The sequence below is a fragment of the Sceloporus occidentalis genome, unplaced genomic scaffold (assembly GCF_023333645.1).
Source record: "Sceloporus occidentalis isolate IW3139 unplaced genomic scaffold, rSceOcc1.0.p SCAF_3, whole genome shotgun sequence".
NCBI classification, from domain to species: Eukaryota; Metazoa; Chordata; class Lepidosauria; order Squamata; family Phrynosomatidae; genus Sceloporus; species Sceloporus occidentalis.
This window is the reverse complement of record NW_028316983.1, coordinates 206,085,565-206,110,356: the sequence shown is the minus strand read 5'-3', so window position 1 is coordinate 206,110,356 and position 24,792 is coordinate 206,085,565. Positions and strand designations below refer to the sequence as shown.

Below are 24,792 nucleotides of genomic sequence, written 5' to 3'. Positions count from 1 at the left end.
GATCAGTTGCTTGGCAGTAACTGCAATAATGTAAAAAAATGAATGACTATCAAAGACAATCATGTCTCAGTTTTTTCCACCTTCCTTACACGAAATGGAAGGGGACATAAATGGCATGAGTCCAGAACCTGGAATAGTGACTTTTTTGGACTACAACTGCCAAAATATCCCATTGCCATGCAGAATGGGGGATTCTGCAAGTCCATAAAGCAACAGTGGGCAGCATGCATTCCTCCATGGGTCCTTTCACACTATATAGTTAAAGTACTATGATTTTACATTCGCCACATGTGAGCCAGCATGGCATAGTGGTTTGAGTGTCAGAGTATAACTCTGTAGGCCACGGTACGATTCCCAGCTCAGCCATGAAACCCACTAGGCAAATCACATGCTCTCAGTCTCAGGGGAAGGCAATGGCAAACCTCCTCTGAACAAATTTTGCCAAGAAAACCCCATGACGGGTCGCTTGAGAAACACACCACACTACCACCATCATGGCAACATCCTATAGAATCCTATAGAGCTCTCTCCTCGACACTCTTCCTTGCTCCTTCCTTTACCTCACCTCACCAGATCTATCTTAATATTCTGCTGCCAAAACCACCAACTCTCCAATTGCTCCAGTCATATCATGTCCTTGTTGTTGTTGTTGTTGTTGTTGTTGTTGTTGTTGTTATCACTCAGAAAGAATTTGGGCCAGCCCTTTGGACATCTTTCAACTTTACTACAGTTATCTTCTCTCTGTTCTTCCTTTACCTCACCTCACCAGATCTATCTTAATATTCTGTTGCCAAAACCACCACCTCTACAATTGCTCCAGCCGTATCATGTCCCTCCTCATATACATTCATTGGCTTCCTGACCATTCTCACATCTAACACAAGTTCCTTATCATTCAAACCTTTTGATGGCTTTGTTTTTCTTTATTCCACCACCCTTTTATTCTGATATATCCCAATAAATAAAATCCCAAGCCTGTAATTTGCTGCCCAACTAACTCTGTCCAAAGGTCTCATGTTCCCTCAAAACTGCATCCTTTCTGCACTGCTGCCCAGTAGAGTGTGAAATGTGTGATTTCACCTCTCTTGTTGTTGTGTGTCTTCATTCATTTCTGGTGTATGGCAATCCTAAGCCAAATTTATAATGCATTTTTCTGAGGCTGACAGTGTGTGACTTGCACAAGGTCATACAGTGGGTTTCCGTGGCTGAGCCAGGGTTTGAATCCTGGTCTCCAGAGTCCAGTCCTCAAACCACAATGCCATGCTGTCACCTTTCTTACTTACTTCCCTCAAAACTCACCTTTCATGAGAAACCTTTGACACTTCCCTTGAGTTCTTCTGTCCTGGTGTATTTCAGATTATACACAGAAAACTAAAATGAATTACATATTCTTTTCTACTAATCGCTAGCACTTGTTCCCTCTACTTACTCTCTTCTTTCTCCTGTGTTGATTTACAATGGGACCCCTGAGGCAAAACCCTTCCCTCATATATTCAGTAATGACTCATGCACATGGTGCTGCTATGTACATAATCCTCACCCATTGCAGGGGGATTCTGCCTGCTGCCCCAAATTTTGTGTGACAAAATGAGTGGGGGGAAAAGACAGGGGATGCTTTCCATCACTGACTCTAATGGGGAAGGCCATGGACACACTTATTAGGACAATAGCGTAATCTTCTACTGTACAACAGGACTAGGAGAGTACATCAGATGCTAGTCTTCAGACAAGGGTTGCACACGGTACAAGCAGGGGTGCATCTCAAACTAAAATGATAGGTAAGATATACACACCCCAGATCAGAAGGCACCGTCACCTTCAAGCACATATACAAAGGGATCCATCAGAACCTTGTTCTGATGACATACTGGCTTTTTCAGCTACACTGGGCATCTGGTTATCATTGCTGGAGAAAAGGCCTAGTATGGTGCTTCCATGAGACATTATTTAGGGTACAAGAAGACAAGGGTGAACTCCAGAGCAATGCATCACATTGTAATGGTATCCAGAACAGCAGCATACAACTCTGGTGCACGACTGCTAGTGTAAATGTGCAGAAAGGGTAAGGGCCCAAAGAGGATTAAAGAGGACATTATAGAAAGAAGGTTGACAGATAAACTAGAACTATGGCAGACATGTGAAACATTTCTGCCTTATTAATATTTTTAAATGGGTAGGCAACTCTAATTGTAAAATACATGAAAGGGGGATGCTGGAACCTCTATTCTCTTCTCACATTCTTAGAATCTAAGTACTCCTCTCCTCTCCTCTTATGACTCACTTCTACTATCCAAGCAGGAAAAAGAAAACTATGCACATCACTTGGATTTCCTTGAAAGAAGGGCAGGAAGTAAATGCAATAAACCTACACTCTGTTTTTCTATTTTATTGCAAGTGTGTTTTTGGTTGACATGAACAGTACTCTAAAAAGCCTCTTTTTATTACTTTCCGCAGACACTCCCAAGAAATGGTTAAAACATGGTACAACACTTCAAAGAAAGATAATATTTAGTGCAATTAACTCTATTTTACATTTTCTCCTTTCTGATAGAATCTCATCATTTTCATTCTTCTGATACCTTTTAATAGCAAGAACATGCTATTAACTGTAAGAGATGACTCATTACACCCTGAAGGTCCCATGAAGTAACTTACATATTCTATAACAAATTATCACAATATAAAAGAATGTGCATTCAAAGCAAATTGCCACCTTTGTGCCCTCTGGTTAATTTTGGATCTTCCATGAGCCTAACCAGAAACTGTGCTAACTGGAGCTAATGGGAGATGCCATGCATCACATCTAGAGGGCATCAGACTGAGAGATGCTGGTTTAAGGTATAGTAATGACTTTCTAAAGGTCCTGCAGCACTTTAGAAATAGGAGCCTGAGACCATACTACATTATCCAATTGCAAATGCCAATCCCCACTTTTTTCTCCCACTTCTTCTTGTTCCCCCCCTCCCCCATAAACAATTCCAAGGAAGGAGAAAAATAGGAAACAACCTGGGAAAACCAAAGTGGCTGCACAGTAAACTCAAGAAGGAAATGAAAAGGAAAAAAGAGCATGTTTAAAGCATAGAAAGACAAATGAATCACCAAAGAATATTGATATGCAGCCCAAGCTCACAGGAATAGTGTAAGCAAAGCTAAAGGTCAAAATGAGCTGAGACTGGCTAAGGAAGTAGGAAGCAATTAAGGGGGGGGGGGGTTCTAAAAATATGTTTCAAGCAAGACAGTGACGGGGGGGGGGGCACTGGTCAGCAAGAATGGCAAGATAGTAACAGATCACAACAAAAAGACAGCACTGCTCAGTATGTTTTGCTGAAGTTTTTCCCCCAAAAGAGAACTTTGTGCTTCCATGCATCATCAGATCCAGACATTGATCCAGATTGCAAATCAAGATTGATAAGGAGTCAATCAGGAATCATCTAGGTACTTTACAGAGCGCCCAAAAAGGGAGCTCTGCCGGTGCCCATGTTTGCTGCGCCAAGGAGCCGCAGCGGGCAAACCGCGTGGCTCCCCCGCGCAGCAAAAAGAACCCACAAAAAGTGGGTTCTTCTTGCATCACAGTTGTGATGCCACAAGGCACCAATGGTGCACTTGCAGAGTCAAAACTGTGCCACGACGTGCAGACGCTAAGCGTCCATCACGTCAAAATGGCAGCACCCATGTGTATAGGGCACCGCCATTTTTACGTCTCCAGTACATACTAGGGGTGAGGCCTGATTGGACACTGCGTCCTCGGCCAACCCCTAGTATGTACTGGGGGTGGAGCAAAGGCCTGTCTGTAACGGGCCTTAGTTAACCTAAATGAGTTCACATCTGCAAGGCCATGAACTGCATCCCAGAGTATTGAAAGAACTTTCTAACATATGCTCTGAACCATCTGCAATCAGGTTTTGTTTGTTTGTTTTTAGGAGAGGTGAGATGGCAGAGAACTGGAAATGAGCGAACACTGTCCCACTCTTCAAAGAGGGGGAGAGAGAGAGAGAGAGAAAGAAAGAAAGAAAGAAAGAAAGAAAGAAAAGGAGAAGAAGAGATAAGATAAAGATGCTGGTCAGGTCATTCAGCCTGACCTGAATACCAGGAAAAATATAATGACATATTATACAGGAGTCTATTTCCAATATCTTGATGACAGTGTAGTAATTAGTAAGATCCAATATAGCTTTGTCAAGAACAAATCCTGCCAAATCAGTCATTCATTCAAGTGTGTGTGTGTGTGTGTGTGTTTGAATGAATCACTAGTTTAGTACATGATGGGAATGCTGTGGATGTTATTTATTGGGTTTCATCAAAGCTCTTGATAAAGGTCCCCATAATATTTTGATAATATTTTGCCTTCGGTTCTGCCTCGAAACCATTACTCTTCAGTATTTTTTACTAATGACTTAGATGATGGGGTGGAAGGAATCCTTATCAAGTTTGCAGATAATACCAAATATTGCACCAAAACAGGCAAAAGGGAACACACTAATTGATGAAAGGAAGGTGAAAAAAGCTTTGGAATGAATATATATATATATATATATAGAGAGAGAGAGAGAGAGAGAATTAAACGTGATAAAAAACATGGTGCTAAACAGAAATGGGGTGTATTAATAATTTCTTCCTCAGTAGACCCCATATCCCCCACTTTGCAGGTGCACCTGTAGGAGTAAAGATGATGGCTTTGGAAAAGTGAAACCACAGCACTCTCCTGGCACGATGTGGGAAACAGTGGCAGAAACAGTGTGGTGTGGGGCTAAGGAGACGGGGCAGGGCTTAGAAGGAAAGCTGTGGGGCAGATCCCAACTCTACCCTGAGTGCTACACAACTACATAACTAGTGGAGTAACACTGTAGGTATTCTGCTCATTTCTTTGAACTGTGCGTAGCTTGACTGGGAAAACAGCTGCAGCAGTGAGCTGTCCATGGTCCTTACCACTTGCATCCTATTCTGGATTCTTGGTGTTAAGATATCCTTATGGTCTGTAATAACAAATGTCCAGGAAAAGCCATCTCATATGCAAGAACCCTGTTTGGTAAAGCAGCCCTTGATTTCCCTAATTGAGAAAATATTATTTTTTGCATTATACTGAAGTTTTAAAATATTAATTTTTCATTACTTTTCTTTTAAAAAAAGAAAAATACCTTTGTCTATGATTTAGTGATCCCTTTTATAAAGTTGAAATCTGGCTGCTACTATTAAAATATTTAGGCCTCCATATATGCTTAATATGACTGACTCTAACCTTTTTAGGATTAAATACCATTTCAGATGTAGTACAAGAGATCTATTGAATGCTAAAAGAATTATTCAGCCTAACTAATTTCACTGCTGCAAAATACAACCCACTACTAAGTTACCAATCACTCGAAAAATGTGAAAATTGATATAAGTTTGTAATTAATGCAATACAGTCACCCCTCCATTTTTGCAGACTTGGAGTCTACTTTTCTCGCCTATTCACAGGCGGCAAATGAAGGGGGATGAAATGGGGCATGTACCACCATTCAACCAATAAGCTTAAATATTGGCATTTTTTCATTTTCACGGGGTGGGAGGGTGGGGTGTCCGGAATGGATCCCCTGTGAAAACGGAGAGGTGACTGTAATATTTCTAGGTCAAATTAAAAGTGGACTTAAATGTACAACTAATATGTTTATTTTTCCTCATTTTGTGTTTTTATTTTCCTGCTTTTGTTATATTGGAACATTATATCAGATCTTTTTTAATGTAAATAAAATTTTATTTAAAAAATAAAAAAAATAAGTGTACTCCTAGATCTTCTAGGGGAAAAGTTTTCTATTCCAGTCTGTAACCTAATTTTACATTAAAGTCCCCAACTATAAGTATGACTGAATAAAGATAAGATTCTTCCAGTGTTTCTATCAGAGTGGAGAGGAATTCCCAGAGAAGCCCCATAATACTTGGGGTTTAATGGGGAATATATTGGTGTGCTTTAAGCTGCATGTTCCAGACTTTTATGCTTGAATTTATTATATATAAAACCAAGAAATGCCTCAAATAAAGAAAAGGTAGAAATAACTTTTGCGTACATACACACATCATGTCACTTACCTATAAAGTTCTACTTTTTATCTTTTCTTGGGCACTTTATTTTTTTAATCTTATCCATTTTTACAGGTGATTTTAAAACTCTGAATTTCAGCTTATGGATTTGAAATGTGGATTGTTTTAATATGTGCATATCTTATTTATCTTTTTGAATGAATGTGTTTTAAATGATGTTTGTTAACTGTTGTCATCCCCTGCCTTGATCCATGAAGAGCAGTGGGTAATAAATAAATAAATAAATAAATAATCTCAACTGGTGGTTTTTTAAAAAAAATTAACATGATAACTGGTTTTGGAATGTATATGGCATTGAACAGATGAAAAGTTCTTCAGAACAAGTCACTTATTTTTGAAGAAACTCACCATGGAACATTCACTAAGGCCCCCTACAGACAGGCCAAAATAAAGCTGCTTCGGGTCACTTTAGAGGTATGCTGTTTAAATGATGCATGTGTCCTAAGAGTTCAGAAGCTGTGCCAAAGCCGTGCTCCAGTCCTTAGGACTGGATTGTGGCTTTGGCGCTGCTTCCAGACTCTTAATACGCATGCATCATTTAAACAGCATACCTCCAAAGTGACCAGAAGCAGCTTTATTTTGGCCTATCTGTATGGGGCCTAATTTTTATTAAACTATAGTACCTGAACTAAAAGCTGCTTTGCATACTTGTGGACAGAACTAACAGCTCTTCCACATTGCAGAAATATATCAGTTTGCCACCACTTTAACTGTCATGGCTCCATCCTGTGGAATCCTGGGATTTGTAGTTTGGTAAAGTATTCAGCTTTGTCCGTCAGAGATCTGGAGCCTTACCAAACTACACATTTCAGGATTCTGTAGGATACAGTCATGGAAGTTAAAGTGGTGTCACTTACTTCTGCAGTGTGGGAACACCCTGAGTATTTGGTTACCCACTCTTTACTTTGAGCATGAAGTCCACACTGCATCAGACACAGGTCAGCATTCTGTTTGTATAATGGCCAATCAATTGCCTATGAGAAAACCACCAGGCACCCTCTTTGGAAGTAACAAACTTTTGTAATTTGTCTCCAGGTTTGTAACAAGTCCACCAGTGTGCTGTTCACCAACTGTAAGGTACAATATAGAAGGTTATATAACAGTAGCAAGGAAAAGTCCTTTTTGTGTTATTATTGTTTCCAGTTTAATAGGGTCAGATTCTGAAACAAGCTACTGAAAATTGAAGCAGCACTGTTTCCACCTGTGCAAACAAAATGCCTTATCTCCAAATTTGTCTCATTTCGTCTCTTCTGTACTCTTTAGTAAAAACATAAATTATTCAAAAGTGTATTATTCTCACTTTCATTGTATGAATGAGCTTGGAATATTCCCAAGACAGTAAGGTTAATCATGTACTTATTTGTGCAAATGAAAGGTTTTGCCAGCCATATTCTCAATTTTAATTGAAAACTGAAGAGTACCCATGCTATCAGCTTTGCATCAAAATTCTGTATTATAGGATCTATACAGATTCTTTCCTATCTAAGCAAATAAATTGTACATTGGGAATCCCGAAATAGCCATTTATATGTGCTTTTTGCATTTTCAAAATTTATGAACATGGATAACCTATGCATTTAAATTGGCACACAATGTACTTATTTCCAAAAAGCACAAAAAAGTGGAAATACATTTTCCCAGGATCTGAGAATCCATGAAGAGCCATAATTATCTAGAGCTTTTATAAAATGAGGAATTATGCTATTCTACAGCTATTATCTGCTTCTTGCTTAAAGCCATTATCTCACACATGCAATTGGCCACAATTTATTCCATACATTACTAAATCCTAACCTGAGAACTCATCCTATTATTATTGGCCTGTTACAGACTGCCAAAATAAAGCTGCTTCGGGTCTCTTTGGAGGTATGCTATTTAAATGATGCATGGGTCCTAAGAGTCTGGAGGTCGCGCCAAAGCCACACTCCATTCCTAAGCACTGGAGGGCAGCTTTGGTGCAGCTTCCGGATTCTTAGGATGCATGCATCATTTAAATAGCATACCTCCAAAGAGACCCGAAGCAGCTTTATTTTGGCAGTCTGTAACAGGCCATTATCATCATCATCATCATCATCATCATCATCATCATCATCATCATCATGGTATGAAGGTGATAAAGGTGGTATGAAGGTGACCATGAATATCATACTACAGCACTGGTTCTCACTGGTTCTACCAGACTGATCTTGAATTTTTTTGTGTTTAATTGTGTCCATCCAACCCACTCCTCATAATTGGCAAAGGCAAAGAGGTTCCTTACAGTTCACATATTTATTATAGGCTGGGCCCTTGTAGCACATTTGTAACAATAATGTTTTTAAAATTCAATTCTATTTGTAATAGTTTCCTGAATAATCTTTATCCTTAGGCCAAAACAGATGGGCAAGATAACACAGACAAACCCTTCATGGAATCCTGCATGCAGTTTCTATCCAGGTCAATCCCTTGGCGAGAGCAGTGATGGATGGGTGTTCACACACTTGCCTGCTGCTGCACCATAGAGCTGCCATTGCTGCTGCCAGTGCCACATGCCCCTTACCTGCTGGCACTATTGCATCTGTCAAAAGGCCTCTGTTATGGGACATAAGGGTGAAAACAGGGTGCTTGGCTACATCCATGTCACTATGCACCCCCTTCTGATGTCACAGGCCTCAGCGGGAGCTTCAGAGTGGACACAATGGCGACAGCAAGTAAGAGGTGTGCCAGGCCATGTTTGGCCATGTGGTCAGCCAGCTGTCACCTCAGAGTTTTCATGGAGTTTCCAGCAAACAGCCCATCTTTTTAGACTGGATTAAAGCCACTTTGGGCTGGCATTGGGATTGGACTGCCAGTTCAGCATCCGAACTGGCAGATTCCAGCCTGGAGTTAATGGCCTGTGTTGTCCATCTTGCATAAATGTATGGAAACATTTAGAGCCCTCTAGAGATGATTTGAAGGCTTCTTCCAAAATGCACCCAAGGATAGCTTTTTCTTTCATCAGCCTTCACTTTCCTTACAATTGTCATTTCAGTGGCCAAACTTTAACATGCTTTAACATGGTGAAAAAGGTATATCTGCTTTCCTTTTCTCCCTCTGTTTTTTTTTTTTCCATATTTGCTCAGTAAAGGATTCTGGGAGTTGTTTCTTGTCTGTTGTAGACAGGCATACACAACTACAGTAGGGTTGGCTAGAGTGGAATCCCATCCTTACCTAGCTCAAGCTTTATTGTACTGTTGCTGTAAATCTGTGTTTCTTCAGTCCTGGTTCACCATCTTCCAAATGCTGATGCTGCTAAAACACATCTACCTAACCAGAGGACAAGTAGCAATAGGTGGCTGGGCAAGTGTAAAAGCCATAGTAAAAAGGGGCTTCTTTGGCATAGGCTTTGTTCACTTAAGTATATCTACTTTAAAATTTACATTTTTGTTTCAAACAAAATTCTGTTATTTTACTCAGTGCTCTTTTATTGTGACATGATATGTGGATTTTAGCTGTGAATAGAATACTACATATTGTTACCTTGTACAAAGGCATTTGAAATTATATCCCATAAACAACTAATTACTATTAAACCAGTCTACTACAACTGGTACTTTCTGGGCTAGAGGCTGTAAAATGATAAAGCCACCGAATATTGAGCCTTCGAGAGAGAAAAATAGCTACAGGGTTCTTGGCTTTTTGCTTTAGAAGTAATTATATTTATCAAAGCAAACAGAAAATACATGCAGACATTTATCTTTTAAAGTACTAAAACAATGTTAAGTCAACCTAGCAGGAATGTATAATTTTTAAATAGATTATGTAGTGAAGGACAATTAAGACTTCAGTTTTCCTTCTCTCACACACACAGAGAGCACTTCATTGTGACAGGCTCTATAATTCTTTATAACAGGGAATGTTTTGATTATTACATCAGCTCCCCCCCCCCCCTCCATGTGCTGTTTCTGGATTTACTCAGTGGGAAAATCTGGTCAGCTAGGGAAATTCTATGCCCCATGAGATTTTGGTTAAGCTGCAACATAAATCTCCTGTTTGTTTCCCATGACAAAGCTAGGATTTTGGAAATAATAAGACTTAGCCTTTTCTTTCAAAAGGGAAAATTCACAGGGAGTTCACCATGAAATTGATTTAACAGCATGGGATTCAAAACGATAGTAGTTCTTGGTTTATTGTACACATTTTTCATCTAGGCACAATTCAATGAACAGTAAGCATGACTGAAACCAACAGGAGTTAAACTCTGTGTAACTTTGCTTTTTAAAGCAGCTTTATAATCTCCCTTCACTATATTTTCTAAGAAATGTGCTCACTTAAGTTCAGGGACTTTTTTGTACACTTAGGACTGAGGCCATGCAGAGAAAGCCTATGTTTGTTTAGTCAGAAATATATCCCATGTAATTCAATGGGACATTTTTACACAGAAGAAGGTTTCCTTCTTTTACTCCATTCATCTTATGACTTCCTCCATTTTTTTTAACCAGAAAGACTTCAATAAAACAAGTTCAGGGAATGTATTGCTCTCTAAATATTGTTGGACTTCAACTCCCATCAGTTATACCCAGTACTGTCAATGGTGAGAGCTGAGGGAACTGAAATCTATAAACATATGAAGGGCCATAGGCTTTTTAACTCTGTAATATTTATCAGGCACATATGTATTTTTTTAATGAAACTAATGTATAAGCAACAGCAGTTACAGATTGTCAGGGCTGTTCGTGCTCTGTAATGGACACTATTTTACAGTCAAGAAGGAAATCAACCCACTGTATATATGAGAACACTCAGAATACATTTGTGAAATGTTGGGCAGAGCATTCAGTGATGTTGGAAAAGGTATCAGTGGAAGATGTATTGGCTTTCTTACAGGATGGTGTGAGAAAAGGTTTAAGATGAAATACTCTAAAGCAGTGGTTCCCAACCTTCCTAATGCCGTGATCCTTTAATACAGTTCCTCATGTTGTGGTGACCCCCAACCATAAAATTATTTTCATTGCTACATGCAAATATGTGTTTTCCAATGGTCTTAGGCAACCCCTGTGAAAGGGTCATTCGACCCAAAAAGGGGTCCCGACCCACAGGTTGGGAATCACTGCTCTAAAGAGAACTATCAGCCTTGTTATCAGTTTTATCAGAATTTAGAAATCTATTATCTTCACATTCCCATATAGAGATTTTTAAGAGGTGCAACTTTAAGTGCTCCATCAACACCACAGATTTCCTTTTGGGGACTTAATTTTGGTACTGAATAACAAGGAGTCAATCTGAGCCTTTAAGACACATCTTTATGGTGTTTGTCATTCAAAGTGCTCTTTTTGGTGGCTATTACATCAGCACATCGAGTCTCGGAGTTGGCTTGGCTTTTAGTAAACCCAATTTTTTGTAGATTTGAGGAAGCTAAATTGTCTTTTAATTCAAATTTCAGGCCTAAATCATTGTTGGCCACAGTAGGTAGTCAAGTGTTAGATTTGCCTACATTTTGTCCAAATCCAAAACATTTTCTGGAATTAAAGTGGCATTCACTGGATGTCAAAAAAAAAAAAAAAAAAAAAAACCAGTAAAAATCTATTTGAAAAGAACAAAAATGGTTTAGGAGAACAGCACTGTTCATATCATTCAATCTGATATCAATGTGCCAAAGAGCAGCTTTAAAAAACCTGTTCAAATGGTTGAAAAGGTGCATTTATCAAAGCTATGACTTGGCAAAAGCATGTTTGGGCACATTCTAGCAGTTCAATGCTGACAATGAAAGCCTACAGAGTAGTGGCTTCAATAGAAGATATGTGTAAGAAGGAGCCATCTAAGCTCTCATTTCCAGCAAGACCTGTTTCTTGAAACCAGAGACTGACCAGTAGCTGATACATCTGTGGACTGAGGTAGACCTATTAAAGATCTTTTCCTCTTACTGGATCTCTTCTGTCACCACAAACATGAATAGTATCAATGAAAGGAATAAATATCTGGTGGTTTTGGTAATCACTACTAGGCCAGAGATTCCTTTTTCTCGGAGAGCTGCTGAATCCCCAAGATTCACCAACAGAGTGTCAGCTGGAAGAATGTTGAGGGGGGCTTGTATATACTGTTTGTGCCTTCAGACTAATTCTTTTCTGTTCCATTTTATTTTAAACTTACTATAATCACTTAATTGGGGGTATAAATATTTCCCCCCAAAAATGATGGATGGAGATATAGATATCTACTCAAACTCTAACACTAATAGTTTAAATCTTAGATTACGGTACATGAAAACATCCTCTCATAGATTAAAGACACTTGTATTATAACTTGTGAGTAGTATGTAGTTCCATCACAGTATTATTTTCCACCAACAAATGTCCCTCATATCTGTTTAGATCATATAGTGAGTTAAACAGGCTGGTAGTATCCTCCATAACTGTAACCAGACTACAGGGCAGAACACTGCTTATAAAGTGTAGTCCTGAAAGTGCTTTCAGGAGGGAGTGTATACCAGCCAGCTGGAAGGCTTGCATTAGCCCAATATTTGCTCCATATAGGGAATGACACAAAAGCATTATAGAGCATTTACTCACAATTTCTGTCTTCTTGGTGTAAGTAAATCTTTGTACCATAGCAAGTTCTAATTTGATAACTATGATTTATGGGCTTTCTGTACTTCAGTAGCCTTTCCCATCCCCACTTCAGGCACTGTAAAAAATAAATTCTAATTTCCTCAGAAGTGATGTACCACAGTTCTGAGGGAACAGTCAAGGGGAGACAAGACTCCCTTTTCAAAAACATAGATCTTTCTGTCACTCACAAACAGTAACATTATATTATGTATTTGGATGCCTGAGTGGACAAGGATTAGCATATTGTTCCTTCTGACTTCATCAAAGACTGACAGTGCAGTCTTTCAGTGTAATCAAGAGCTGCTTAAATAGTAACTCTGATATTTGCAGATCATAAAACTAAAGCTTAGTTTGTATCGTAGGGTTTAAATCATAAGCAGGCAAGACAAATTTCTTTGAAAATGACAGCACCACACTACATCTTTACAAGCAAGGTTAGAGAGTATTTCTGGAAGTTATATTCAATCAACATTCCCCAAATAGGCAGCTGTCAGGAAGAGGCAGCTCTAAAACAAAGAGAATAGCTATGACATAAAACCAAAGTGGAGGTTGCCCAAATTTTGGCTTAGTACCACCAAAGTTTATTGTTGGTTACAACTAATCACTGGAGCTTTGCTGTAGAACAGAATGTAGCATAAGGTGATAAAACTGGTATAGAGTTAGTCCTCCATATCCACAGATTCTGCATCCACAGATTCAACTATCCACGGCTTGAATTTTTTTTTTTTAATTCCAAAAGCAAACCTTGATTTTACCATTTTATATAACAGACGTCATTTTACTACCCTATTGTATATAATAGGACCTGAGCACCCACAAATTTTGGTATCCATGGGTGGGGGTCCTGGATATCAAGGGCCCCACTTGTATACGTGTTTCTTCAAATAAGTTTCTGGCTAATCTTCACCACATATAGAAAATTGGCTTGGCTAGAACTGCCACTTGAAAACTCTTCTCAACAATGATTTTGCTTTTTCATTGCCTCCTTGAGTGATTTAGCTGCTTCACTTTTTGGCTCTCATATTCTAGATGGAAAAAGTAACTACCAACTGCCAAAGCCAGAAAGCTTTCATACTGATTATATCCCTTCAAAAGGGCTAGGATTATCAAGTGTTCTAAGGCAACTGTATGAAATCCAAGTAGACACTCATGCAGCCAAATCTTTATTTATACAGGTGCATTTCTGAGACCATTCAGACCCTGGATCATCTTTGAAAAGCCACAGAAATGCAGATAACTAATCAAATTTAGAGGCAGAAACAGTTCCAAGTTGTGATATAAAGCTTATATGTACTTGTAACAACTGTTTACCTTGTTAGTGTGAAGAGGTGTAATTTGTACAAAGTAACTTTGGGCACATTACACCTCTTCACATTAACAGCAACCCTATTCCAATGCCAGATCAGATCAACAGGCAGAGAGCCAAACAAATGGAATGAAAGGGTAAGATTTTGGTATCCTATGGCTTCCAAAGGTCTATTAACCCCTGTTCTGAATGTGTATTTCCTGATATTTTACTTAAATAAGGATAACTTTGGGAACCTACATGGTGTATTGGTTTCATTGTTGGACTAGAACTCTGGGAGACCATGGCTCAAGTTCCTGTTTAGCCATGGAAACAAACTGGGAGACTTTGGGCAAGTCACGGTATCACAACTTCAAAAGAAGGCAAAGGCAAACTTCCTCTGAATACATCTTGTCAAGAAAAAAAATCCTGCGATAGGGTCTCCATAAGTCAGAGTCAACTCAAAGGAATATAACAACAAAAAGGATAGCTTTGTCTCTCCATCAAATATAGTACTCATTGTTTCTCAAAACCGAAGGCAGCAGCTCTGGTTTCTTTGGCCTGAATACTATTGGTAGTCCTCACCAGGACAGAGCTACTGAATCAATTGTTGAAAAGCAAGCCAACACTTACATAAATCCTACTGATCCAAATTCTTAGTTTCTTAAATTAATTTTTAACAAATAGCAGTGCAAGTCAGGGATTTTTTTTTTTTTATTATTATTATTATTTGCAAGGCATTTGGGACAGTGCATTGTACACTATCCAATTTTAGAACAAGAATGTATAAAATTGATTTGAAAGATTAAAAAACACAATTACAAGAATGACTGGCTATTTTTCCTTTACCTGGCACATCTTGCACAGATGTTCAATATGACCTTGGCTTGTGGTTCAGTGGTATGTGTACTTCGTGTTTGATTAAATTTGCTCCCAGAAGAAATGACACTGGTTACCCCTTCCATTCTTAAATCATCAAGATCTTCTGAAAATTAAAAAAGAAAAGAAAAGCCAGTGTAGCATTAAACAAATATTCACAGTTAACAGTTATGTTAGACCCATTTGGAGTTTTCCAGTAAAACAGAGAACCTGGAAAACAAGCAAAATTACTTGCACAAACAAATGGGGTCATATATAATATTTAAGCCATATATGCATATGCATATATACACAAAGCATAGTCCCAAGTTAAACTTAAAAATATTTACATATATAAAATACACAACATTTATAGGTTTGGGCACAATAGAGATATGTCGTATATCAGTTACAGTAGTGGATCCCTCAGTGCCATTCTCACATAGATGTTCCAACAGGGAGGATATAACCCAGGAGAAATTATTTATTCATTCCCAAATTGTTGTTAATTGACATCAAGTCGGTCAATCTATGGCAACCCTATGAAGGAGAGAACTCCAAGACAATCTTTTGTCAACAGCTCTGCTCAGGTCTTGTAAATTCAGGTTTGTAGCTTCCCTAATTGTCTCTTTCCACCTGGAATGAGGTTTTCCTCCTTTCCTATTGCCTCCTACTTTTCCAAGCACTATTATCTTTTCTAATGAGTAATGCCAAAGTACAATAGCCTCAGCCTCATTTTGACATTTAGGGAAAGTTGAGGATTGGTTTACTCTTGATCCCATTTTCTAGTCATTTTGGCAGTCCATGTTATCTGAAGAACTCTCCTCCAGCACCACATTTCAAATGAATTGATTCTCCCACTGTTCAGTTTTTTATTGTCCAGTCTTCACAACCATAGATACGAGGGTCATTCAATAAATACTTAGCCTACAAAAGAAAAACGAAAATTTTGGAAAAGTGGCAATTTATTTTTCAACATAGTCTCCTTTTAGCTCAATACACTTGGCCCAGCGATGCTCCAACTTTTTCAACCCGTCCGAAAAGTACGTTTTCCCAAGGTCTGCAAAATAGGCCTCCGTGGCGGCAATGACCTCCTCATTTGACCCAAATCTTTTCCCGGTGAGTGACTTTTTCAGGTTTGGAAACAAAAAGAAGTCACAGGGGGCCAAATCTGGGGAATATGGTGGATGGGGCAGCAATTTGTAGCCCAATTCGACCAACTTGGCCATGACCGCAGAGGTGTGAGCCAGCGCATTGTCTTGGTGGAACAGCACCCATCGCGCCGACAGCTTTCTCATATCCAGTTCTTCATGTAAAATATGATGCACCGTTCCTTCTGTGATGCCTACAGTCTCAGCTAGGTCGCGAACCTTCAATCGGCAGTCTGCCAACACGAGATCATGGATTTTTTTTACGTTTTCCTCCATAGTAGCCGTCTTCGAGGCACCTGGGCGCGGCTCATCAAAAACCGACGTGCGGCCACGAACAAACTCGTTGAACCATTTCTTGACGGTCGCCATCGAAGGAGAAGAGTCACCGTACAGAACATCCAAGCGCTCTTTGATTTCGCTGCGCGTTTTCCCTTCCAAAAACAAGAATCGAATCACCGAACGATATTGCTTTTTTTCCATTTTTGTAAAACCGACCGACACACTCACTTCCAAAGGCTATCAAAACAAAACAAATGAAGGGAATTGACTGAAACTTTGACAGTAGGCTTCTAAAAGAATGTACTGCACAATGGTAAAACTCTTTTGTAACAGCAGCGCCATTGGGCGGTGAGGCTAAGTACTTGTTGAATGACCCTCGTAGAAATTGGAAGTAGAATGGTATGGACAAATCATTGGTATTCAATGATATGTTATTATACTGAGGCTGTTATCAGGTTCCCCCACAGTCACCTTTCCAAGTCTTAGCCTTTTTCTGATATCCTTACTACAATCTCCGTGTTGATTGATGACTGATTAAACATATAGAAAACTTAAAAGTTATGTAAATCATCCGTGGTCATTATTTTGTTTTCTTAATAATCAGTGGTAACCTTGCTTTTGCACTTTCTTCCTTGATATTCTTCAATAGCTATTCCAAGTCTTTGCTATTTTCTGCTAGTAGAATGGTGTCATCAGCATATATTAAATTGTTGGTGTTTTTCCTCCTATTTTTCCTCCTTCTTTCAAGTCTAATCCATCTTTCCATATATGTTCTGCATATTAATTAAACAGACAAGGGTAATAAAAAGCAGCATTTCCTAACACACACACACACACACACACACATTATCAATTGGAAACCACTATGTTTCTCCACACTGTGTCATTACGCTGGCCTCCTGTCCTAAGCATAAGTTACACAGTAGGAACATTACATGTTGTGGTACACCAGTTTCTTTTAGAGCAATCCATAGTTTTTCATGATCTGCTGCGCAAATTTTTTTGCTATAGGCTGGTTTTCCTCTGAACTTCTTTTGTGTGTTCCATTATCCAATATATGTTTGCTATATGATTCCTTATGCCTCTCCCTTTTGTGAACTCAACTTGGACATCTGGTATTTTCCATTCCATATATGGTACAAGGCTTTGGTGTAAAATTTTGAGTATCATTTTGCCTGCATGAGAGAATGATGTGATGGTCCTATAGACACTGCAGTCCCTGGGATCCCCTTTCTTAGGGCCTGGAATGTATCATGAGCAGTCCCAATCTGAGGACCGTTGTTTTGTTTTCCAAATTTGTTGGCAGATTTTAGTTAGAATACAAGTTGATTCTGTCTCTACAACTTGAAACAGCTCTATTGGTATGCTATAGAGTCTCATCAATAAAATATTCTACTTTGAAGAGATCTCTTTGAAAAGAGAGTGCACTAACTAATAGGATATGTTTTGCCCAGCCATTTCACAGTCTTGTGTTCCATGGTATCCAGAATGGCATTAAATTTTATTTATTTATTTATTTATTTATTTTATTTAATAGCCAATTCTGTATGCTTACATCCTTTTCCCCAATAAATTCTGTTTTTTGAAAGTAAATGACATTATTTGTTTAGTAGCCCTCGTGATGTACCAACTTGTTAGAGGGTGCTTCCCCCAAAAAAATTCCTTCCACGTCCACATACAGCATTCACATTTATAAAGATTTAAAAGCTTTTCTTTACTTCCAGTCAATGTAATATGGGGAATCAGGGAGCAGAGGCAGTGAGTCCATATCATCATCATCATCATCATCATCATCATCATCATCATCATCCACCACCACCACCTCCTACTTTTTTCCTCAAAATTGAAGACTAAAAGCAGGTCAGAATTTGAAAGAATACACTTAAAAACATACAAAAAGAGAGTATTACAATAGAATTAAACTATTTGCAGTATTAAAATCATTTGGTAAAAACTGGTCATATTTCCTATATTGAGCTAACTGTGGCAGAGTTAAAGGAGGTATATGGCATATTAGCCAAATTATAAGCCTGGAAGCCAAAGACTTCACAGTCTTCACTTTTTATGTCAAGGTCCTTCCCTCCCCCAGTGCATTCCCATCCCCAAGGAAGGGGACACCATGAATTGCAGTAATCACAGGACCATTGTATTGGTCAGTAGCACCAAGAATAGACAAAACACAAATTAAGTTTAAATGTCCATTTTTATAGCACTCGCAATTACAATCCCCGCTCAACTATGGCAGCCCACTCTCAGCCTCAAAGGATGGCAATGGCAAACCTCCTCTGATGAAACCTGCCAGGAAAATACCATTATAGAATTGCCTTAGGGTCACCATAAATCAGAAATGACTTTAAATTACACAATAACAGCAAGAAGAAGCAAATAGCAAAATCTGTAATTCTGCTGTGGTTAGTGGCTGAATAAATGGTCTCCCACATAGTAAAATACCAAGTTGCAAACAATGAAATTTCTCTGAAACTTCTGGTTTCACATTTATTTCACATGCAGCTGCTTCATTGGCCATGGGCACTTGAGCATGGCGGCTGTTTAAATGTTTAGTATTTTCATTGTTTGTTCTTTCTGGTGTGATCTGTTTATTTTTTGTTAGTTTACTTTGGTTTTTTTAGGAAACAAAATTAAAAAATTAGTTATTAACAATCAGAGATAATAAAATGTATGAAAAATCACAAATATTTGGTTATCAATATAAATAGGAAATTTCAAAATAAGTATGTCACTTATTTTGGACATATTTCCAATGAATAGAAGACATTTTTTATTTTTTAAAAAATAACAGCCAATTTTTCTGCCCAGTGAACTATATACTACGTTAAATCTATTGCATGAGATAATTTTTATTAAGAACTTATTACCCTCTTCCACACAACTAAAATATGCTTGTCAGTACATTAGTGAATCCATACAGAAAACACATTAGTGCCCTCAAGTGGCAGACAACCTAATATCGGGAATAATGTTATACCAAAAAGTTCTTCTGTGGCATTACTAACTTAATTGACTCAGTACAACAAACTTCTAAATTTCTGAAGTTTGTTTATAATTGTTACAATTTAGCTTTCTCCAAGGAGCTTCTATGTGCACGCTTCTTCCAAAAGCAAATAATGTGTCTAAATACATCACTTTAAGCTCTTTGCTATTGGGTCTTTGGCAATCAGGGACAGCATACACAGAAGCCACAAATCCATGTGGAAGACTTGACATTCATCTTCTTCTGCTAACAACTAAGGAGTGTTTTAAAGGTAGATGGAGCTTCATTTGCAAGCTGATTATACTGAGGCTCTTCCTCCAGAAGTGTCCAGTGAACTTACTGCCACCATTTACTTTATACCCAAGGTGGCCTAGGTCCTTCTCTGTTGATTTCCAGTGTGGAAGGGAACACATTATTGAACAGGTTAAGTGGTAAAGGCAAAGATATCATGTTCTTAACATTTCTCAAGCATGAAGAGCCCTTATATTACTTGCTACAAAGAAAAAGCCTGATCAACCTTCAACCAACCAGCTTCAATCTCCCTGACTCTGAAAACAGAAAGATAGAGGGGGGAAAAACTAAAGGACTGATAATATTTCATCCATGGGCTAAATATACAGTTGTAAAAGAGGAGTGTGTACTGTATTTTTTTTAAAAAAAAAATGGGAAGCATATATAGGTGCGTTACAGAGTGCCCAAAAACAGCACTCTGCTGGCGCCGCTGGTTGCTGCATCCAGGAACCGCAGCGGACAAACCGCGCGATTCCCAGATGCAACAAAAAGAAGCTGCAAAAAGTGGCGCCGCAAGTCGCTAGTCGCGCACTTGTGGTGTCACTTCCGCCGCATGACGTGCGGATGCTAGGCATCCGCGACATCAAGATGGCGGCGCCCATGTAGAATGGGTGCTGCCATTTTGTATGCGCCGAGCGCATACTAGGATTAGGGGTGTCCAGAAAGGACGCCCCTTTCTAACCCTAGTACGCGCTTGGCGCGTACTTTTGGCCCGTGCGGAATGGGCCATAGACACTTAAACACATAGTGACATGCCATACCATTTCTTTTCTCCAACAAATCCTGAGCACATTTAACTCCAGTTTGAGACCGCTTTAACTGCCCTGGCTTAATGCTAGGGAATTCTGGGAACTGTAGTTTTATGAGACATTTAGCCTTCTCTGTCAGAGAGCTCTGGTGCTACAATATACTTCATTTCCCAGGATTTCCTAGCACTGAGCCAGGACAGTTAAAGCAATCTCAAACTGGATTATTTCTGCAGTGTGTTTTGGACTAATATGAATTATCTTAGTGAAATCTCATTATAAAAGATCTGGCGACTGGGAATTCAACCTACATTAAGAATATGAAAGGCATTTTCTGTCCAACTTTAATGATTCTGTACATAATTACTGCAGTATTATGGGACAAAAGATCAGTGCCAGACTTCACAAGCAGTTTAAAACAAGGCTTACTGTGGGAAAGTAAATATAAGAGAACCAACTACAGCCAACTTCCCCATTAAAATAACTAAAAACTATTATTCCAATTATATTATAGAGACTTGTTACAATAAAACACTGATCCTCAAAGTGTTACACTGGCACAAACCATGGCCATTTCAATAGAGCCCCTGCTTTAGTAACATTTTTCAAGAAGTGGCAGCAGATTGTCTCATATGATATTGCTGTTTGCAGGGTTGCCATAATTGTCCACTAAAACCAGGGACAAAATGTAGGACAAATTCTAGACCAAACTGTAGGACAACTGCAGGACAAAACTCAGCCCAAAATGTAGGACATTTAAGGTCCTCCATTTTTCTTAAATGTCCTACATTTTGGGCTGGGTTTTGTCCTGCAGTTGTCCTACAGTTTGGTCTAGAATTTGTTCCACATTTTGTCCCTGATTTTAGTGGACAATTATGGCAACCCCACAAAATCTCTACAATATGTAGGATTTGAGAGATATATGAAGATTTTTTCTATGCCTACCTGTTTGGAGGAAATATACTTTTTTCATATCTCATTATGAGAAATCAACTTCTAGACTACAATGGAAGCCATTTGGGCAAGCATCATGTTATCCCTGGGCTCCATATTCTGCAAAGTACAACACTGCTCTTGGTTATTAATCAAAATAATAAAGAAAAATTAGAAACATTTGTAGAGAGATTTAAACTTGCTTTCTTGTGACAGTCATAGTACACGGACTGGCCCTGAACTAAGATGGACAAAGATAAAAGCCTGGGATTGATAGAAGATTGTAAGGAAGGCCACTGTGCTTTGAAGGGAAAGGCAAAAGGGACTTAGAGGAGGAACTTTAAGAGATCCAACAGGGAGACAACCCCAGACATGTGGAACAGAATGACAGAAGACAAGTCCAAAAGTACATGTTCAGTACTGGAAGAAATGGTGCTGCTGATTGTGAAGAAAAAAGCTTCTGATGATGGTTGGTATTCTTTCCAGCTACCTCCAACCTCCACTTTTCAGAGTGGATGTGGAACAGGTAAGAAATTCTTACTACATACATAATTGGTTAATAGTGGTGCTTTAGACGTCTGCCATTCTGGTTTTTAACTATCAGCAGCCCTGTGCTGATGACAGAAATTCAGAAGGAAAAGCTATTTCCAGCACTGATGCAGATCAGTAGCAGCACCAAATAAATTTGATTCTGTTTTGACTCCCAGCCTCCTGACAATGTGATGGCCCTGCATGTGCAACCACAATGTTTACCAGGATATAAATAAAAATTTCCATTAGTAAAGTTCTATTCATCTAATCATCTAATTTAAATATAGAGTGTGCTAGTTTAACACTCATATTTACACGAATTCTTGAATATCTGATTCTGGAACAGCTTTACAGTTTTCTTCTCCCTGGGGCTACTTGCTCTTCAGTATAATAGATTCTTTTTCTAATTAGGCTTATCTCTCTGGACTCTGTGCCAGGATAAATCAGCAACTAATGTGCAGCAGAGTCTTGTGCATTTTTACTTGAAGTAAGCTCTGATGGGATTTAATTCCATGTAAGTGTAGACAGGATTGTACCCTGACCTTGCTACACAATTTAATATAACATAGAGGAATATATGTCTTGTTAACACAATAGAATGCCTTTTGTGTATACATGAAACTATAATGTACTATTTCTAGTTCATTTTTTCCTTCACAAATTTTAGTACAATTGAGACTTACAGTCATCAGAGATCAACCTAATACTTCCCACCTCAGTTTTCAATATATTATAAATCCTGACATTTATTATTGCAAGTGAGTGCAGCAAGTTAATTCACATTTCTGAAATTGTACTATTTTAGCTTTCCTATTTTAGCTTTCAATGTAGTATTTCATATTTTTGTTGGTTCCTTATTTTTACTGCTTGATGCTAGAAAGCAGCATTAGAAAAAAATTAAATAATAATTTTTTACAGTTCAAGTAACCAATCTCCATTAGCAAGTGAACTAATATCATTTTGGGGCTAGCGTCCACTTGCCTACAAAGGGCTGAGACAGTAAGCTAATATCAACAAGTGGAATAGAATAGCCAACATATAACCTTTTTGACCCATCAAAATGAGCAGTAATTCTGATTAGAATTAATTTAATTTTGAAATTAATTTGTGGAAAAAATAAACTATTTCTTCAGTACATTTCCATCCTATTCTACCACCCAAACAGTCAAAGTAATATGCAATATTTGATTCTCTTTTTTCCTTCTTTCTCTGCCCCCTTTTAGCCATCTGATGTAGGGCGAGGTGTTAGAAAGTGATAGCCCACTCAGCCCAGCTGGGTAAGGTTTTGACCTGAACCCAGATGCCCCCTTCTAGTCTAAATTTCTGACCATTATTGAACACTAATTTTAATAAAATCACATGGGGAAAGCATGTTTTAAAATTCAAAAGTTATTTTGTGACCTTTGCTAAGAGTGTCTGCATTATACAGTAATGAATGTTAACAGATGTTTCACACTAAATCTAGCATCAGTACATACCACAAACTCAGCAATTATTGAAACTCAACACAATGTTAATTAAAATCATGGCATAAATAATCTTTTGAGCATTTATGCTGAACATATCCGTAACCTCCACTATTAAAACAAAATACGAGGGCTAACACTGGGAGAAACCAAACTACTGTATTCAACAATAGCAAAAGAAACAGAAAGTTTGCCAGTACAACACACTGTTTTTGAAGCTTCACATTCAGGGGAAATGGTCCCACATTACTTTGTCTGCTGAGGCAGCTCTGGCCATCAGTCATGGAATTCTTGCATGTGGAAAAGAATTGGTCTTTAAGGAGGAGCACATCCTGAAATACAGTCAGTATTCATTCTCAAAGTCAAAACTGCAAGGGAAGATTGGTAGTGGTAAGAGATAGGCAACCTGTCAAAGAATTTTATCTAAAACCACATTCAAATGGGCAGTAGTTATGTAAGTACCCACAAAAAATAAATAAAAAAATGTTATGAAGCACACAACCACAAATTTAACAAAATGTGTATATAAAACACAAAAACTAGGAGGGAAAATGAATAGATTGAACCCCACAGATGTCTTTTATCATTAAGCTTCTCTAAACAAAGAAGTTATTGAATAGTAAATGACTGGTTCTACTCCAGAGACATCAAGTTATATTGGCAATATAAATTAATGTGTCTGGAGCAGAGCTAGCAGTTTGGCATTGAGTAATTTCTTTGTTTGGTGAAACATAACAGTGGAGTCAGCCTATGGTGCTGTACAGACCGGCGAAAGTGTCAGCCTGCATACGTACTAGGGTTGCCTCGGCTGCTGCTTATATACGCCCCGCAACCTTAGTACATAATCTGTACATCAAAATGGTGGTGCCCGTGTGTACACATGGGCGCCGCCATTTACGTCCCAGTGCCATTGTGACGCTGCAAGTGCGCCATTGGCGCATTGCAGCGTCACAATGGCGCCGCATAAAGAACCCGATTTTTAAAGGTTCTTTTTGCTCCGCGGGGAAGCCCTGTGGTCTGGAAGCTGCAGCTTCCCTGCAGAGCAAACTAGGGCGGTGGGAGATGGCCTGCTTTGGGCGGTCTGTATCCTGCCTATGATTACTATATTAAGGCTTAGAATTCAGAGACATAGCTGTGTTAGTCTGGACTGTCTGTATGCAACAGAATCTTGTAGCACCTTTGAGACTAACTCTGTGAAAGAAGTTGTAGCATAAGTCTACAGAAGCTTATGACACAATTTATTTTGCAGTTAGGGGATATACAGACCTGGCTGGATCGGGGTCACAGTAACATCACACTGCAGACTCTGGCCTCTGGAGGGCACAATAGCTGCAGTGGTGCGGCTCTATAGTGCGTGATGATGCCGTGCGCTGTCTGGAGCGGTGTGCGCATCATGACACCCTGGGGGTGGTGTTAGGGCATCCAGCCTCAGGCTGCTGCACCCTTACTCCACCCACAGACCAGCACAAAGTGTCTCAAAGGTGCTACAAGATCACTTTGCATTCTGATGTATCCAAAGCTTGTGAGATATCAAAGGCATTTACTGGATTCAAATGTGTTCAGTCTGAAGAAGATTTTCAGAACAGGTCTGTATTGCAAGCATGTGTTAATTACAA

The 24,792-nt window shown here is 38.8% G+C and overlaps 1 protein-coding gene across 1 annotated transcript in view; it reads right to left on the bottom strand.

Annotated features, from left to right (window-relative positions):
* Positions 1–24,792, bottom strand: part of LOC149317401 (uncharacterized protein C8orf34 homolog) — a 116,498-nt gene that overhangs the window by 38,147 nt on the left and 53,559 nt on the right. The window contains exon 8 of the mRNA XM_089517428.1: positions 14,779–14,914. Coding sequence (XP_089373554.1) covers positions 14,779–14,914 — 136 coding nt within the window. The remainder of the gene's footprint in view (positions 1–14,778; positions 14,915–24,792) is intronic.